The sequence below is a fragment of the Plodia interpunctella genome, chromosome Z (assembly GCF_027563975.2).
Source record: "Plodia interpunctella isolate USDA-ARS_2022_Savannah chromosome Z, ilPloInte3.2, whole genome shotgun sequence".
In the NCBI taxonomy this organism is placed as follows: Eukaryota; Metazoa; Arthropoda; class Insecta; order Lepidoptera; family Pyralidae; genus Plodia; species Plodia interpunctella.
Genome location: NC_071324.2, coordinates 1441219 through 1460404, shown reverse-complemented (window position 1 = coordinate 1460404; position 19186 = coordinate 1441219). Strand labels below are relative to the sequence as shown.

The 19186-nt window shown below is 37.2% G+C and overlaps 2 protein-coding genes across 15 annotated transcripts in view; both read left to right on the top strand.

Annotated features, from left to right (window-relative positions):
* LOC128683367 (galactose mutarotase-like) lies at nucleotides 1–10555 on the top strand. 2 transcript variants are annotated; one of them, XM_053768930.2, is made up of 11 exons: nucleotides 1–212; nucleotides 855–1064; nucleotides 1512–1605; nucleotides 1990–2153; nucleotides 5514–5723; nucleotides 6370–6457; nucleotides 6831–6978; nucleotides 7355–7460; nucleotides 8685–8771; nucleotides 9696–9806; nucleotides 10389–10555. In XM_053768930.2, the coding sequence occupies exons 1-11, from the start codon at nucleotides 126–128 to the stop codon at nucleotides 10479–10481; spliced, it is 1398 nt and encodes a 465-aa protein (XP_053624905.1). In that variant the 5' UTR covers nucleotides 1–125; the 3' UTR covers nucleotides 10482–10555. The 2 variants fall into 2 exon arrangements, with proteins under 2 accessions (XP_053624905.1, XP_053624907.1); XM_053768932.2 differs by lacking the exon at nucleotides 8685–8771.
* Nucleotides 10556–16050: 5495 nt separating this feature from the next.
* The window catches only part of trol (terribly reduced optic lobes), a 232428-nt gene continuing 229292 nt past the window's right edge, over nucleotides 16051–19186 (top strand). For 9 of the 13 annotated variants that reach the window (XM_053768915.1, XM_053768916.2, XM_053768919.2 and 6 more), the window contains exon 1: nucleotides 16051–16210. In XM_053768915.1, the coding sequence (XP_053624890.1) occupies nucleotides 16160–16210 (51 nt within the window). In that variant the 5' untranslated portion in view covers nucleotides 16051–16159. The remainder of the gene's footprint in view (nucleotides 16211–19186) is intronic. The other 4 variants (XM_053768922.1, XM_053768923.1, XM_053768921.1 and 1 more) reach the window with 1 other exon arrangement.

Sequence of the window (19186 nt, the reverse complement as noted above, 5' to 3'; positions counted from 1 at the left end):
AGTGTCATAAAAATGTCACTTTAGACAAAACAAAAAACTCAAAAACAACATATGTATTTTTAGATATTTTTATATAAAATTTAATTTTAAAAAATCGTGATCAAAATTCTAAATTAGCAGTGATAATGTCAGATGATGGGGACAAAGCAAGTGGGGACTCCCAAAAGTCCGATCAGGTAAAGATACCACCACCGGAACCCATGGTGCCTAAGGTAAGTGGCCTTGATGTCTTCACTCTTCTGTTCCCGGTTGCATTACCAGATATGACCCCACGAAGTCCGGCGACGAAACCCTTTACATTTTGCACATTTACCTTTGTTCTTGTCAAGGTCATGTGCTGTTCTTATCCCTTAGTCGCCATTACGAATTCTAATAGGTTACCTGATGGTCTTAATGACAATATCAAATTGGGCCATTTACTGAAATGAAAGACACGTCTAGATACTCTCTCTAAGCGAGTTCCTAGTTGTATCCATAGCTATACCTATATATACTTGGCAGACGAGGTTTTATTAAAAAATAAACACCCCTTAGGATTCGGCTTAAAAATTAGTTTTACGGCTAGCTGTCTGCCTAGATTCTATAATCAATATTAGAAAACATTTCACGGAACATCGTAAAATAGTCCTGCAATGGACTGAGGACTGATCACCATCAAACACTTGCACTGGCGGCCCCAACATCCAACCACTTTGTCTCCAACGAATCAACAATCAGACACGATAAAATTCGGACACTATTAATTAATTATTCTCGAATTAGTTTGTTTGAAATATCTTTTGCACAATTGCACATAAAGAAATACAAAAACATGTATATATCCTATCAAAGTCGCTATCCCATTTTTATTGTAGGTGCCAGATGTTGAGTTAATCATGGATGGCTTCGGCTTTATGCCGAAGGGGGGTTTAGTAGGGAGAGGAAGATCCGGGAGCATCTTCCATAAGCAGCAAAAGGACACGATTGTGACGGAAGAGGAGACCAGGAGTCCTTGCAGCTCGAGCACTAACATCGATATAGTTAGAAGGTATACCTGGAAGACTAAGAACAGAATGACTGTTCAGGTGAGATGATAAGTTTTAGATATGTTAATATTATAAAGATGAAGAATTTCCCTCTCTGGGAGTCAAGGGTTCGCTATCTTATTTTTTCTTTACTACTTCGCACGATCTTCGGTATACTTATAACCTTAGATTGTCAGATATTTGGCACGCATATCTCTGTGACGACATCACGCCAGCATTTAGTCTGTTAAGGCCAAGAAGATACTGCATGACCAGACATTTGTTCCCTACATAATTGGTCGGTTTATGCAAAGCGTGGCCGTACTAGCGTACTGTAATTTGGGAGAGATTAATACATTCAAACAATCTCCCCATGTTTTCATGTTTCCAGTAAACAAGTTCCTCGATTTATGTGACGATTTACCTGGCCGATCCAGTAATGAGTGCCTCTAATTTTATTTAATTATATTAATGTCGTTAAATATTCCTGTAAAATTTTATTTCCAGGTGATAACGTATGGTGCTACAATAACGTCTATCCAAGTTCCTGACAGAAAGGGAAATCCAGATGACGTGCTCGCTGGATTTGACACACTTGAAGGTGAGTGGGAATCTGTAGCTAGCGTGGTACTCTTTGCTCACCTTTAACAATCGCGGAGAGAACAGACCATAAACGTTATTACCCAGTGCAAACCCAACTAATTGATAAGTTTTTGAGCTGACAGAACAGAAAGTTCTTTATTCTTCCTTATACCATATCTGGAAGGACGGGATTTTAAAAAATATATTCCCTTCCTATTTAGTCACAAGATTTCATGTAAACGCTTTCCTAGCAACTTCTTGCATAGTATCACAGGGTTCACTTCCCTACTATTTCTTCTTTACTTCTCCGTCACATGTTTTTCGTCATCAGTTGTTGTCCAGACCAGCCAGTGCTTATTTCCCAGGTTTCCCATTAGTAATCTCGTTTTAAAAATGGTTTCAGAATACTTCCAGCCCAGAAACCCCTACTTCGGCGGCACTATCGGCCGTTATGCCAACGTGATCCAGGATGGCACCATGGTGGTTAGGCCTTCTGGCAGGACCTACATGTTGTCGACCAACAAAGGGCACAACCACTACCATGGCGGCTATGTTGGCTTTGATAAGGTAAATAAGACAACGACAATCTGGCTATGCTTGACCAGTCTCAAAACATGTGCGATTGTGGCATCTCCCCACAATCGATGGCTCTTCTCCACGCCTGTCCCGAGTGTCCAAACACCTGTACTCGGGCTGACTTAATGGCAGCTTCCGATGAAGCCATCAAAGTGGTTCGGTTCTGGCAAGAATATATTTAGGTAGCATCCAATAGAGCGTTGATTTGCCATCGACACGCAAAGAAGAAGAATAAGATAACAAAAGTGTAACTCTGGAGTGTCTAGAAACATCTACGTACAATAATACTGTAGTCTCTCTAAAACGCCGGTGGGGCTCAGGTTGGATGACAGGTATGTCAATAATCTGAGCTATGCAGCCGACATGGTGCTGCTCAGCCCCACGATCGGGGGGTTACGAAAACTCATGGCGCTATGTGAGAATATATATATTAGGGGCGCGTCTCTGTATATATATTGTATGTTTGACGCTGCTTCTTATGTTTGACGCTGACTGTGCACAGGGGCGCGTCTGAAATGTGCCTTTCCCTTGTTCGTAAATTAGTATTTTTAGGTCGCACTATTATGCAGCCATCTTAAAATTACGAATGAGGCCACAGCTGATGCAGTTTTCGTTCAAGGTACTGCAGGTCGCAAAGACTTTCTGCTATGATAATTCTGTCGATTAACAGTTCAGCAATAAGATATCAGAATAATTGTATGTACTTGCATCCATTACACAATCGGCCATAACACCGTCTGAATAAACTCGCTACAGTTGCATACTAATGGCTAAAATTTTCTCAACCATAATATTATATTGCGACTCAGAGAAAATAATTATCACACGATAAAGGTGCGAGAATTACACTACGCGTGTAACAGAAGTCATATGGACGTCAATTATATAGCAATTTATATGCCATTTCTTTCTGTGAATGTGCAATCTTTAATAATCTTCACGTAAAATAAGAAGGGAAGAGAAGTAGTCACCGATTGTAAAAATATCTTGGTCGTTGTGATGCTCCGAAAAGCGTTCGAAGGTCTGTTTGTGGAAAAATCTTTAAATGCTGGCTCTGATTTTGCGACCGGCCGTAAAAACGTTGACGTAAAAATTTGAGAATGCTATGTATTGCCTATCTATCTGTCAAGATTTTGTCTTATATACAGTACATATAAAAAACTAATATCAATAAAAAATCTGTTATTATATTGATTGATTAATATAATCACATAATCCTTGTCCAGTCCAACGTCGTGCTTTAGGTTTTTGCGATCCCCGACATCTGTTCGATGGCTCCCAGAAATTTTTTCGGGTATTCTGCGAGGCAGAAATCATCGGATATCTCAAAACTTTTGTGTGAACACGTATCATAAGTTATATTAATGAAAGCCTTATGTATAATCTATAAGACTGTATTGAATTTTACAGTTCTTTATGAAAACAGCATAACAACAGCAAAACAGCATAAAAACATATATATATATATATATAGAATGTAGATAGTCATGGTTACGTAATACATATATACCCTCGTTATTTTGTAACAAGAAGTAAATTTCACATGACAATCACGTTCTAGTCGATTTGCGCAACACCAAATATGCTGCTTAATAGTTTTTAATTATATGTCTTAATGACATTAAGTTGTATGCTTTTTCCCGGTAGTTACATATTAATTATATTGTAGGTTATTAAAATATACATACAATAATTTATCACACTGGGATTCTTTACCATAGGCTAAATGATCCGTGAAAGCAATTGGTTTCTTTGTGATATACATACTTTCAAATAGTATAGTACCTATATATGTATATTAGGGATATACCTGCCCGTTTTCGGCTTCGGCTAGACCTAAGTGCACTTCGGGGTTTAGCTGTACTTCATATATATATATATATATATGAGGTTTAGGTTATTTCGTAGTGCTCAGATAAGAAAGGAATTTTCAAAATTCGACCCCTAATGGGGTAAAAATAGAGAGGGTAAAGTTTGAAAAATAACGAAAATCTTTATTGATGTACTTGAAACTTGGCACAAATACTATGCAACAAAAATAATGAAACCTGTGTTTCAGGATTTTTTACAATTCAACCTTTAGGGGAGTTAAATGAGGGTGAAAAGAAATAACGAATAATCCCATTCAAAATTTCGTCAACTAAAGATACGAGTAGACAGCTCAGCCGTAAACACCATTGAATCCACGTTGTTACTGTTGATGGCTCGAATCCTGAACTTTAATTATTTTGAATTAAACGCACAGCATATTTGAAAATACATGTTTTTAATTTGGTATATCAATCGAATGCTGATCATCAATATTAATTTGCAAAAAATTTACACTTGATTGTATTCATTAGCCAATTGCACGCAAGTGTTGTATAAACTAATTACGAACTAATTAACGTAGTGAAAACTGTTGTTGAATCGCCTTTATTTTGTGGGTATCTCAGACAAATTGATTTGTCTCTTTATTTGTTAACAATAAAGGCCAATGCACACCGAGTGCGTAGTCGCAAGCGCACAGCGCGAAGTTGTATGGAGTCTGAACTCCCGTGCATGCGCGCGTATACAGGGTTACTGGTATCTAACGCATAACCTTCTAAAGGCGTATAAGGTAAATAGAGACTAACATCTTTTGTTCTACGACTTTTGTCTAAACGTAATAAATACATAATTTTTCCTTTATTTAGTTTTAATGTCGATTCTATAAAACGTTAACTCTATGTACGATTCCGCTACACGTTGCATGGCCATTACATAGAGTAAAGATGTGTAGAATTCTTTTTATATGAAAAAAAAAACTACGAATCAAGTAAAGTCGTGGAATAAAAGTTGATTGTTTTGATGTACCCAAGTAGTCTTTAAGAGGTTTTGCGTTTGATACCAGTAACCCTGTACATGCAGACGTTTTAAATTCTATCCGACATTGCATAAACCGCATATAGTGCTTAGACCGTGAAGCGCGCGTAAACCGGTTTTATCCAGTTAGATAAAACCGGTTTTTATTCGGCGCATACGCCATAGCGGCTAGTAAACACGCACGTATGCTAATCCTTTAGCCTCTGTACCGATTCTTTGATTCCGATTTATCCTGTGACGACGACGTGACGTAGTCTGTCAAGAAAATGAATGAGGGGGCTGTCACCTGTTGGCCGGCAACACTGGTTATTTATCAACCGATCTTGACCATTCTATTTAGCATTGCAATAAAATTTAGTACGTTTAAAATCCGTTCTCTTCAGATCCGATCATCCGATCGGGCGGTTTTCATAGGCCCGTGCGACATGAAGTCATCGCCGTGTTAGTAGCGTTAGTGTCGCCTTATACAAAAAAAAATATATAACATTTATAATTTATCTATTACAGGTAAACTGGCGATCATACGTTGACGGCTACAAGGTGATAATGAGCCACGTGTCGGAGAGGTTCTCCGAGGGCTACCCCGGCACGGTGATGGCCCAGGTGACCTTCGAGGCCACCTGCGACAACTCCCTCAAGGTCACGATGAAGTGCACCACCAGCGAGCCAACTGCGATCAACCTGAGTCAAGCCCCGTACTTCAATCTCGCTGGACATGTTAGTAATTTTTGGCCTTGGTCTAAAATATAATGTTGTTTTAAAGAAATGATTTGTAATGTGCTAAAAAGTCCGTTTTGAAACAAAAATTGGACGCTTGTCAAGAACAGATTGTAGGGTGAGTAGACACAGACAGTCAGAGGCAGGTTCTGTGGCAAAAGACCTTGGGACTGGGAGTCGCACGAGCGTTATCAACTGGCACAAAGTTGACAACGCGCGTTCGACATCCCTTGAATATATACAGGCATCCGCCGCGATAATTTCCCCGTTAATTTTCACCACAATCGTTGATCGTTCACCAATTCTAGGCAATTAAGCCTCCTCTAACGTTCTCCTATCTTTTCTTTCCATTCTTTCAGTTTTATCATTGTTTTCGGGGAGAAAGCCTTCAATATCAATAGCCAAAACTGTTTACCTGTCGGGCTAATTTGATGGTAGCTTCTAATGAAGCCACTGAAGTAGCTCGGTTCTGGCAAGAAAAGAATCAGTAGCAAGTGATGTAGTGTTTTCAAATTTTCGCAAGCCGAAGACATTATACTGTAGACAGGAGGATATAGATAAAGGCGAGAATCCGCACAAAGGTACTCTGTAGGTACCAAGTTGTAGACAGTTTGTGTGATTCATATTATGAAAATATGATTTCCAGCACGCGGGACCCGACCCGATGTTAGACCACATATTCAGCATCAACGCAGATAAATACACGGTGGCCGATGAAGAAGGACTAGTCACGGGTACGATACTTCTTCATTATGAAGCGAAAGATAATCTCTTGTCTCATCTCCGCATGTTACCAGTTGGGTTGAGACGACGGGAAGCCCGATATCGGCGTAAAAAAATACCTTAAAATTTGAAGATTTGGCTTTGATTCGACCGGTCTTTGGGAAAGTTATTTTTACTTATCGACTTAGTTGTCTTCTACGGCATCCATAGGAGAATTTGGAATGTGACGGACCACACACCCCTTAGTAATATTTTATGATGAAAGTTTCCTACACACTATTCTCTTCAGTTCACTAAAAAACTATCTCCATTCCAAAAAAACACTACATTTTGATGCTCCGTTTTGACGTGAAAGATTGACAAGCTCACTTGCACATATTTCAGGTGAAAAGCGTATAGTAGGAGGGACTGCCTACGATTTCCGAGTGCCCAGAGTACTCAGGACCATGCTGCCGAAGATACCCCAGGGCGGGTATGACATCAACTTCTGCGTCACCCAGGGCACAGAGCAAAGCTTGACTTTCCAGGCCAGGTCAGCCCTGAATTATTTCGAACATTAGCCGATTTACTAGTACACACTAACTGTTGGCTTATCAGCTTTTTTCTGTATTAAATAACACGAATTATATGTATTCAGTATGAAGGTCCCAGGTTCGACTCCTACTCGTACCACAATCTGAATCATGTGTAGTAATTTTCATCGATTCAGTACTTGCTTCCGGTGAAGGAAAAAATCGTGAGTAATCCTACAATCTTGTTGATTATCAACTTCTGTGTGAAATGGCGAAGGCAATGACTGACCACTCCATTAACAGTGCCAAGAAAGTCGTTATGTGTGTTTTATTCCACGCAATGATCGCGACCTTCAGCCATGAGGAATACGACTATAACTACTATATGTATTCTAGGGCCCTCCACCCAATGTCTGGGCGTGTACTGGAGCTATACAGCAATCAGCCCGGAATGCAGTTCTACACCGGGAACCTGCTGCCTGACCCTGACAAGATTTATGAGGTATCTATCGTTGTACCACTTATTCTGAAGGTTCAAGGCCTTATCAGATGTCCGAGAGTATTGGAGCTGTAGAGCAACAAGCCAGACATGCAGTTCTACACCGTCAACCTGCTGCCTGACCCTGACAAGATTTATGAGGTATCTATCATTGTACCACTCATTCTGAAGGGTCAGGACTTTAGCCCGATGTCCTAGCGAGAGTACTGAAGCTGTACAGAACCAGCTTAAAATCGAAATGAATCTGATAAGATTTATGTGCTATCAGTCATTACCAACCGTTATTAAAGTTGCCACTACAGGGGAACAGAGGAGAGGATGGACAATCTACCACGCGGGTTAAATTGTTAATGGAAAGTTTTATTGACTGAAATGACTCGGTAAGGTCTTTTGAGTCATTAAAACTCTCCGAAGCATCACCAGTAAAAAAAAAAACAGAATAAACTTACCAACTGCTTTTCCTCACGCTCAAATTCTAAATTCCAATTGTTTTAGCTCATCCTGACTGTGTACGGGCTGTGGCGAAGGCGAAGGAGTAAATTTTGGAGATTCGACTGTGATTTTTATCCAGCCGGCCAAGGCTCTTTGAGAATGATTGCCTATCATTCTCTATCATTCTCATATCTGCTACCATGGCTACCGTGACCCTCAAGTCTTCTCATTAGACGGGGGATATGGAGTGGTCCTAATATTCGTCGGTCGTGTTGCGTGTGTCAGAAAGAGTTATTTCTATCTCTTTCGCACGTAAGATTTGTAACTGTGATGACAAGAGTCCGCTGCGAACTCACGTTTGTAAAGGACTCCTTTCCACAATTCTTATATAGCGGATTGTCTAACTTAAAATCTGGTATAGGTTTCATCGCGTAGCTTAGAACCAAATATTGGCAATGATAATTAATGAGCGTACGCACGAAGTAAACACAGGTGAAGCCGCGGGAAAAAGCTAGTTAAATTTTTCATTATATTTTATAATAGCTTAATTAACATGAATAAAATTGTGTAATCGAACAGAAATGAAAACACTATCGCAATTAGGTACAGGCATTGTCTTTATAGCTTAATGGTTAAGATCACTGCGTGAGTTAGGTTCGTTTCCCGCTCGATTCCGGAATTTATCAATCTCAGTATTGTCTTCAAAATAAGAAAAAATAAAACAAGTGTGACATGTACAATAAAACATATCTATATATATACGATTTGATGAACTTGAATACAAATATTTGATAGGTTGAAGAAGACGAGGAAGAAGAAGCCGAAGGGAGCGAGGGCAGTAGTAAGTCTAGTGTGGATGGCGAGGAAGAAGAAGAAAAAGAGGTGAGCTTTTTGTTTGAGTTTATTTTTGTTCATGCTACTTACCTCGCTTCGTCAATTCTAACTCTTCTTCACCGTTTTTAAGATTCCGTAAATCAAAAGAACTCGTACAAAATCCTTCGTGCTTGTATGTCTGTTCTTATCCACAGTTAACTCCGAAACTACCCAACCGCTTGAGTTGAAATCCCGAAGACGGGCGGAATTAATAATTATTTCTACTTTCAAAGGGTAATTTAGGCAATTTAAAAGATTCGCAAAAAATATCTTGTTACATATCGATTGAAATGGTTTCTTTTGAGGATCCCAATCATCAATGTACGGAACACGTGTTCTAGTGAATTCAACACACACTTAACTGTTTGAGTCCCGTGAAACGAATGGGAAAAAGGCACCTTCGAAAAATTATTTTCTCATTTTATCGTATGTGTTATTATTAGTACTTAGGTACGAAGTAACTAAGAAATGTTATCAAATATTTTAGAACATGCTTTGTTGGGAGCATCTAAACTGACACACGGATAGGTCGTGTGGTCCCTCCCAAGAATAGGTTTACTCCATATCCTTCAAATTGACTATGGGACACATAGCTGTGTCAGCTAAATGCAACAATGGCATTCTCAAAGAAGGTGGACGTCAAGCAGACGGCCGCAAACTAACACGAAAACATTGAAATTAATTAATTAAAATTGGATTTTTTCATAAAAACCAAACGAAGTCCACTCCCAAAGACTTCCGCGAAGACCGACTGATATATTTATAACTGTATAATATAAAAACAAATAATATAATACTAGAATTCGCATGTACAGTTAACAGCACATCAACCTACGCAAATTCATTGCTAACTCGCCCCTATTACCGCTCTATAGAGAGTTCACGCAGAGTAACTTGTGCCGTTGACTGTACATATGTTATTTATCTTTCTAGGGCAAGCCGAGGTATGGGTACGTACCGCTGATGGGCAAGCAGGGGACATACTATCGGAAACACGGTCTGTTCTGCCTCATGCCACAAAATTATCCTGATGCCATTAATCATGTTCGTATTGGTCTTTTTCCTGTCATTTTTGATCAATCACAAAGAAATACCTATATTCTATTTGGTATTCGCGTAGCCACATGAGATAGAACTACACAATACGTCAACACATATTGCCGCTGTCTGTCCCTTTTTACCCAATAAGCGTTTCTCTTGTGTGATCTAGAATATTCTCTACGTATCGATTGTGTCATTATCACAAAAGCTAATCTAATCTCTTCTTTCTTGTCACTTGTAAAATATAATTGGCTACTTTCCAACTAGTCAAATCAATTTTTCTTTTTATAGTGTTTAAAATATATATATATATATGAAGCTTGTAACACGTAGCTCGTCTCTGCGCCAACACGTTCCTTTTTACGCGGTGCGCACTCGATATGGAAAAAAAAAACAAACGTGCCACGTGTTTGTATATTGCGTGGTAGACTTTCAGCAATATGCTGCAAAAAAAAGTAAATTACCTAATGAAACTGATCGATTGAAGTGACAATATGTAATTATTAAAGTGACAAATTGTGTTTATTTTTTCACCCAGTCAAGTAGCCAATTCTTCATTGTAACCTGTAATTTGTTTTTTCACAGAACAATTTCCCAACATCAGTGCTGAATCCCGGCGAGGTTTACGTCCACAGCATACAGTACAAGTTCGGTATACTCCTCGGAAAATACGTGTGAAAATAAATAAAAATAAAAATTCGTAAAACGTGTTGTCCTGTCTGCACTAATGAATAAACATATGTGAACGGCGAGTGTTATTTAATAATGATTGTAAATAATGTATTTTTAGGGTTCCGTCCCTCAAAAGGAACAAACGGAACACTTGTAAATAGTTGTGCACCTGTCTGTTGGTCTGTCGAAAAAGAAAATGCCTTGTGTGAACAAGGTACAGCTCACGCTTGGCGGATTTATTTCATCACAGTCCTTCCTTTATGGCTGAATGCCTATCAAATTAGCTCGCAAATCCTGACAATGACATGTACGTAATTGGGTTATAAAACTACAAGGACTTGGATACTTAGCTAGATAAAGTCGACCGCGCCACTGAACACTGAACTCCTGTGGAAATTTCGAGATTAAAAAGTATCCTATGTGTTATTCCAGGTTATGTTCTACCTGTGTAACAAATTTCGCAACAATCTGTCCAGTAGATTTTGCGTGAAAGAATAACAAACATACATACACACATCACGAAAAACTTTCACATTTATACTTGGTAGGATTCCGTTTAGCAACAAAGATAGATGTTTACCATTATGATCTCATAATGATTATGTTATGATTCACGGAACCTATCAAATGTCAGATAAAATTTTATATATGTTGGTGAGAAGACATTACTTACGTAATACAGAATAGGTAGTAGGTATGTTTGATGTATGGTAGTGATTCGAAAGTTTTTGTTGGTGTTAGTTGACGTTATGTTAACGCAGCTTTAGAGGCATTGTCTATTGCTAAGTCGCGCTCTGCTGGTTTGACGGCCGTCGACAATCAACGGAGCCGTGACGTGTTGCGTCGTCGCAACGGAGCACGAATGAGCAATGGGGCTTGTCTTTTACATGGGATCGAAGCAACGCTATCTGGCTCGTGACAAAGAGGCAGAACTGCTTCGATCTCATATAATTCTGCCTTAACATTAACCTTTACTTATAAAAACTCGCACTATGACCTATCGCCTGTCACCCTTACGCACAGATTGGTAGTAACAATGATAACAAAGGTCCTGTCGGAGTCCTCCTGTTCTAATTGCTTTCTAGTGATTTTGCTCATTATTTCCTCCAGGCGCAAATAAGGCCTCCCGCTATAGTGAAGGACAATCTTAATATGTCAGTCAGTAACGGGGAGGGCGGTGTGTAATTCCATAAAACTAATTTCCAAAATTATTTCACCAGTAGAAACAATCCCGATATTACCAAGGGAGCCAAACCTCGGAAAAATATCGATAATATTTATTATCGATAGCGCAATACCAAATATTAGCGAAAGAATGCACTACTCGAGCATTGCAGAGCCGGGTAAATTTTTGTTTTCTTGGCTGAGTTCACAAGATACAGCTAATAGCATATAAATTAGGCAAGAATCATTGTAAAATTTACAGTGGTACTGTACTTGGACAAACGGTTGACAATAATGTGTTAGTTGAAATAGAAATATTGTACTAGCGATGTTATACTTATCGAAGCACAAAAAAACTATTTTTGATGAGTTGTGATAATATGTATCGCGATTTTAAAAATCGAGACTTCATGAGTCGCGGGGTAACGTTTGTCGAGATTTTGTGCATCGGTTGAGATCTGTCGCGCTAATGTGTATCGAACTGACGTGATTCGAGTTAAAGTAGTGGACTCCACGTATATGGACGGTGTCCTTCGAAAAGTCACGACTAAGGATGGGCCACACCGTCAACTTTCTTTCTTTCGCACAAGTGTCTTTGCACGTAAATGTTTTTCGCCTTCGTGTCTTGTCCGTCGCGCAAATGATTTCGCGCATATGTCCAAATCAAATCAAATAATTTATTCAGAAATTAGGCCTTCACTGGCACTTTTTTACGTAATATTCTAAATTAAATGTTTACCAAAGCTACAAACTACTAGCATTTCGGAACGACCACTGCTGAGAAGAAATGCCGAAAGAAACTCATTCAAACAGTGTTGGTCCCTATTATGCCAGAAGGGCTTACCATTTCTCCTGATACGATCCGTGAGAATAAAAATGATTTTATGCCTATTACTCAAAACAAATATAGTTCGCCGCGAGAAAGCATACAGTGCATATTATCCTTCCTATATTTCTGTTTGTTAGGTTCTCTTTGAGCGGAGATTTTTTTTGATTTATCCGTATTCGAATCCGCAAATATCGGAATATAAACGTGAAGCTGAAAACCATACCAATCGATAAAAAAAAATATGTTCCTATTAGTTTAAAAACCAACCACTATCGAGTTATTTTGCATTTATAAATTCGCATGAACGTGTGGTGTACAATCATCATGGATTAACAAAATAGAAAAAAAATCTATCCAGTTTTCAGAGCATGTGTGTGTATGTGTACATTGCATGTTGCAATATGCCTATCACTACGATGTTAGTTTTATTTAAATAAATAATAAATATATTAGGACAAATCATACAGATTGAGTTAGCCTCAAAGTAAGCTCGAGACTTGTGTTTTGAGATACTAACTCAACGGTACTATGTTTTATAGCAAATACATAATGAAATAAAATACATGTAGATCCAAGCTAATCAGAAAAAGATCATTTTCCATCACGACCCGACCGGTGATCGAACCCGGGACCTCTCGGTTGAGGGGCAAGCACTATACCACAGCGCCACCCGAGGTCGTCATATCTATTACACCAGCATAGTAATTTCGAACTAAATTCACATAATCATATAGGGTATCCTTAGATTTCTTAAGGTATTCCGGGAGTGTGGGTTACCTGATAGGCAACGAAAGCATATCCAAGTATTGGGAGAGAAATTCCAAGTAACGTGTCCTGATGTGTGGTGTAACGCAGCAGGAACTCACTCATTCGCGGTAGTTTAATATCCGGGACTTAGCTAACTATATACAGGAGTGCCGATTGCTGTGATACGGCCACGAAATGTCTGGCTAAGCCACTTCCATATGTCCATGGTATTAGTAAGTACTCCGAAAGTAGGTACTTACTAATTCCATGCATATGTCATATAGGATGGTATGCGTGCCAATTGCAACGCCAATAATAGGGGTGACATTTATAGATGACGAATCGCGTGCGAAGTTGAGTAAAAAAATTAGGAAGGCGGACCCTGAGCTCCGACGCTCTATAGCGGCATAAGAATCCGGAGAACGCGCATATGAATGTGACCATGTAATTGCATGTAATTTATGCACACAGAAATGACAACAGTAAATTCAAAAGAAGGCTACTTTTTTATAAATATTAACCCCCGAGTGACTGTAATGTTCAAATACTACCGGGTGATGCCGCAGGATAAAGCTAGTTTAACCATTTTTTGTCTGATTCAATAGCAGCCACGCGTCGCCCTCATCGTGCAAGATACAGACCTATGTATGACACTACGGCTATGACATTTGTATGAATATTTCAATTTCAATTGCGTGTGATAGTATAAATACAGAGCTTAAGGAAATCTTTAAAAAAGATAAATTTATTTGGTTTGAAACACAAGCGATACGTTCATCCGTATAGAAAATTGCGTTTTAATATGTTCCCTTTGTGCATCACGTAACAGATTTTACTTATTATCTGCAAGATATGTACAGTCAACAGCACATCAACGTATTCAAATTCATTGCAAACTCGCCGCTATTACCGCGCCATAGAAGTTCGTGGAGGAGGATGGACGTACGTGTATGCGAATTTTCAAAGGTATGCCTCGTAAAGGATGGAACTCTAAAATGATTTTCTGTTTTGTTGAAACTAGGTCTCTCTTCTAATTAAATTTCGAGATTTAACATAGACACGAGAGATTCCCTTTTGCAGTATTTAGGATATTTGAACAAAGAGATTTTTCGAACACACGAAAACCAAGAATAAATTTCGCGCTTTGCTACATAAGTATATAATCTATATAGATAAAACTCTTGCATTACTGAGTGACTGACTGACAGACAACGCACATCCGAAACTACTGGGCGTAGAAAGGTGAAATTTGGTGTGAGGTTCCTAGGACAGTCTACGGACCACTAAGAAGGGATTTCCTGAAATTCCGGGAACTGGATTTCTACTCACATACGAAGTTGTGGGCAATGGTTCGTACAATAAATATATTAACGCTACTATTTTACAAGCTTTTATTTATTTAAAATGCAATTTATGTAAGGTAAGTAGGTACCTACGTATGTTCGGATGAATGAAAACTTTTGTGAAGCAGAAATCTTCAACCGATGGAGCTGAAATTTTGTACACACATTTAATTTAGATGACAGTGCATTATTATCACATGCATGACTTGATAGTGCACCCAAAAACGACTCAAACGTCAGTTACACAGAATAAAGAAATAACTGAGAAGAATTAAAAGTTGAAAAGCAAATCAGTAGGTTTTAGGGTACCGTAAACCTTGTAGAATCACTTCATAATCCTTCTGTAAAAAATGTAAGTAGGTACCAACATGTCCTGTACTTTGTATGAGAATACAAAACGACAAATCTGCCACTTTGTTTGCATTTTAATTATATATAACCGAATATTAATTTTAATTATTCATTATTATTATTAATGGTTTTGATTTAATAGAACCAAGATAATAGTGTCATTTACCTACCTACATACCAAGTAACTTTTTTAAACTCTTAAACCTTACTTAACTTCTTAAACATAGAGCCCAATAAAAGATAAATGTCTTGAATTATTTATGTATTCATTTTGATTTTTGTTTATTTATTTATGAAAATAAAAAATAATTACACTAATAGATATATTGGGGAAAATCGCACGAAAATCCGTGAAGAAGTTTTTGAGTTTATCGCGAACAGGACAGACGCGGCGACCCAGGACTTTGTCTTATAACAAAGTTTGTTTTTTTTTTTGTAAGTATAACTATGTCTCACTATCATCAGATTAATATATCATCTGATAATATTCTCTCTTTCCACTTACCAGTTTTACTCAACTATAGAACGTCGGAGTTAAGCGTTAGTCAGCATTACAAATTTTACTGAAAAAGTAACAATAAAAATGACGCTTTATAACGAAACATATCAGCTATAAGACAGTCTGAAATTTATATGTTTATTTGCCATTTTTCGTATCCGGAACCACAACGGGCTTCAAAAGCAACATTATTATGTTTGAAAATATGCATCATGTTCAGTTTTAAGGCGTTATTTCCATTACCTAAATGGGCAAGTACTTAAATAATTTTTGATCAAAAAGCAACCAAAGGAAGGTCTGGGCGCGACGAGCAAATATGCCATATCGTTTAGGCTCTTCGTTCCATAAACGCACAATTTCGACTTTAAAACTACAACATAAAGGCTGACAATTATAACTTATAATAAAATACGTCCTTTTATCTCAAAACTGCGAACTGATAAGGCACAGAGGGGTCAAGAACCTAGCGGCGTAAGTGTAAAAAACTTAGTACGAACTATTTTGAGATATATTTAGGGCATGTATACAATAGCCGATGTGAGTTAATTTGGGGTCAAATTTCGAACGTATAGGTAAAATGCATTGGCGCGTAGGTAGTGGCCTGATATGCTGCGCTGCTTACGCCAGCGGATGAGGGAACAGCTCAAGAGCTGTGTTCATTCGCGGGGCGACTCTTGACGCGCGCGGACGTTGCGCGCCCGGGCGCTAACTCGAAACTTTTCACCATACGCAGGCAGTAGGCCGATTCACCATGAGAGCTGGAAGGGCGATAGCCCTCCTGCTCTTACTATCCACCATACAGGTAAGGAATTACATTTTTTTTAAACTTTATTTTCCGTTGCTAAAGTTTTAAGTATTTATATAACCAGTTATGCATATTTCGACATGTTTTCAGCGAATAAAATATTAATTTTCATTAACCGGTGACTGCGTTTAACATCAAATTATTATATGTTTAACACAACTGATTCTAAACAATAGTTGATGCTGTAACCTTTGCTGACAAATAGCTATGTTTCATGTTTAAGTATTTGGACTTTAAACCGACACTAAAATTTATGTTTCAAACTCTAAAGTAACTGCAATTTTGGTTCTTGATGAAGTACCCAGTTGCTTTGTCAAAAATGAAAATGAATTTGCTGAGTTAACTTATACATACTTACATGTCAAATGTTTTTTGAAAGTTAGTTTGCATATGTTGCATATTGTTCTTTTTTCTGTTTAAATGTAATATATAAAAATATATGTAAAAATATATTTTCTGAGTTCATATAAGTATTTGTAAAACGCAGGAGATTTTTGAATTTTGATAAAGTAAAATGACATAGTTAACATTCTAATTAATTTTTAAATAAAGTTTGTTGCTCGCTTTGTTTTTTTTTTATCAATGGCATAGTTGAAAGTTTATCAAAATGTTTTATTTAGAAATATATCCGAAATGTTTTGTGTTGCTTTGCGGATTTTACATTGAATGATATATTATCAGGTCATTTACTTTTAAAATTAAATTTAAACAGCTTTTGCCCGCGGTTTCACCCGCGGTTATTTTGTGCGTCCGCTCATGACTTATATATAAATGTTTGTACTTGGAGCGTTGCAGTGCAAATTGGTAATGCTGCCTGAGTTTTGGGCACGTAGCCGTAGGTCAACATGTATTATTTTAAACTGATTATTTAAAGTATTTCGTTTTAGTTTTTATTTTAATGATGTAATATAATGTTAGTTTTAATGTGTCTGATAAATTAATTGACCGTATGTTATAGGAGAAGATAAGTTTATATTCTTACGATTTTATAATTATACTAACAAATTGGTTAGTTATATAATATTAATATAGTTATGTTTAATACTTAACACAATGCCGAAATCGTAAATTCACATTCGAATACCAACTAAAGCTCGATTAGTTAGAAATATTATATTTTAATGTTTATAATTACATTTATATATATATTCTCATTATACTATAACTAATACAAACTAAAGAAAGTTTGTTCCAATTTAATACAACCATACCCATATCCTTGTGAGAAGTTAATATTGAAATTAATATTATTTATTTATTATAAAATTATTTCTTAAGTCATTGTTTGATTCCCAAAATTCTCAAAAGAGGCAAGTAGAAGCTGTAATCTGTAGTAACTGGGATAGAAATTAAAACTGAACTGGTAGGAATATATACATACATTATGTTAAACAATTACCTAATCTACTAATCATATTATGAAAGTGAAACTTTATATGCTTTTCCATTACTTAAATAAATAAATAAATATTAATGAACAAATCACACAGATTGAGCTAGCCCCAAAGTAAATTCGAGACTTGTGTTATGGGATACTAACTCAACGATACTATATTTTATAACCAGTCAGAAAGAGATCATTTTCCATCATGACCCGACCGGGGATCGAACCCGGGACCTAACGGTTCAGAGGCAAGCACTTTGCCACTGCCCCACCGAGGTCGTCAAATATATAATAAATACACGTCAAGTGCAGAAACGCGATTCGTAAATATTTTTCAAAACTTAAAAAACATAAACTTTTGTAAATATTTTTCAAATAAATTTTTCAAACGAAAATTTGCATTCATTGATTAACTAGCTGCCCGTCCCGGTTTCACTTGGGTAAAACTATAATGAATTAAACACCTAAATCTTCCTCAGAGATCACATTATCTATTACAAAAAACCGCACCTAAATGCGTTGTGTAGTTTTGAGACAGACGACACGGAAAGCAATTTTGTTTTATAGTATACTATAGTGAGTGATCCGATCGCTGTGCAAGCTCCGACAAGGGAATTTACTTTATATATGATGCAATACATTGAACATCAAACATATTAAGAAGAGATGTTGGTATAGAATCCTGGCCAAAATTACAAAAAATTAGATACAAACATAAAAAATACTGTTTCTAACTAATCTTGAAAATAAAAGTTCTTATATACATGTGTATATAAGAACTTTTATTTAAACATTCTTACACACATGTACGTTTGATGTTCGAAGTATTGTTTCAATTACATCAGTGCAGAAAGCTCATACTGTTAGCCTTCTTGGAACCTATACTCGTGTCGACGAAGTGCTGAAATCGCTTTTTCAATTGTAATATTATGAAGTTTACTTTTTGTTTAATAACGAAAAACGTTATGGAAGGAGTTCATTAAGGAGTTAGGGGAGACCTTTGCCCAACAGTGGAATGTATTTGGTTAATATATAATAAATTAAAATATGACGTGTAAATAATTACACGTGAGAAATATATATATCTAGGTAAAAATTATACAATTCAAATTAATTAAAAACGAAATAATTGAAACATATAAACAAAAATGGCATGTTTTTACAAAAAATATCTGCTGTTCGATGTCGTGCCTAGAAGGCTGGCAGTATTGCCACTTTGAGTGGCATTGTTACCACAGCCCACAGACCATTTACCTAGTGCCACAGCTTATGAACGACTGCAACACCAAAGCTGGCCACATCTTGTTTTAGAAAGTTGCCAAAATAATTCTCCCTCCGATGTAGCCCTACAATGAAATAGAAATGTATAAAAAAATAATAATTACATTTTTACAAATTCTAATGGCAACACTGAGTATTCATCGACCAATCACATCGTCCATATTATTATGTACGATTTAGTGTTGCAATTATAAAATTATAATGAAATGTCTTTTTTACAAAAATGTCTTGTCAAAAGCATTTGTTGTCGTCATTGTGAACTTGTTAACGCGTGACAAGAAGACATGTCGGTGTAGTAAATAATTGAG

Bases quoted from the DNA above. Each gene is read 5' to 3' on its own strand.
- LOC128683367 (XM_053768930.2), top strand. From the start codon at position 126: ATGTCAGATGATGGGGACAAAGCAAGTGGGGACTCCCAAAAGTCCGAT. The intron at 213-854 runs GTAAGTGGCCTT...TTTTTATTGTAG, and splicing joins CGGAACCCATGGTGCCTAAG to GTGCCAGATGTTGAGTTAAT. The intron at 9,807-10,388 runs GTTCGTATTGGT...GTTTTTTCACAG, and splicing joins ATCCTGATGCCATTAATCAT to AACAATTTCCCAACATCAGT.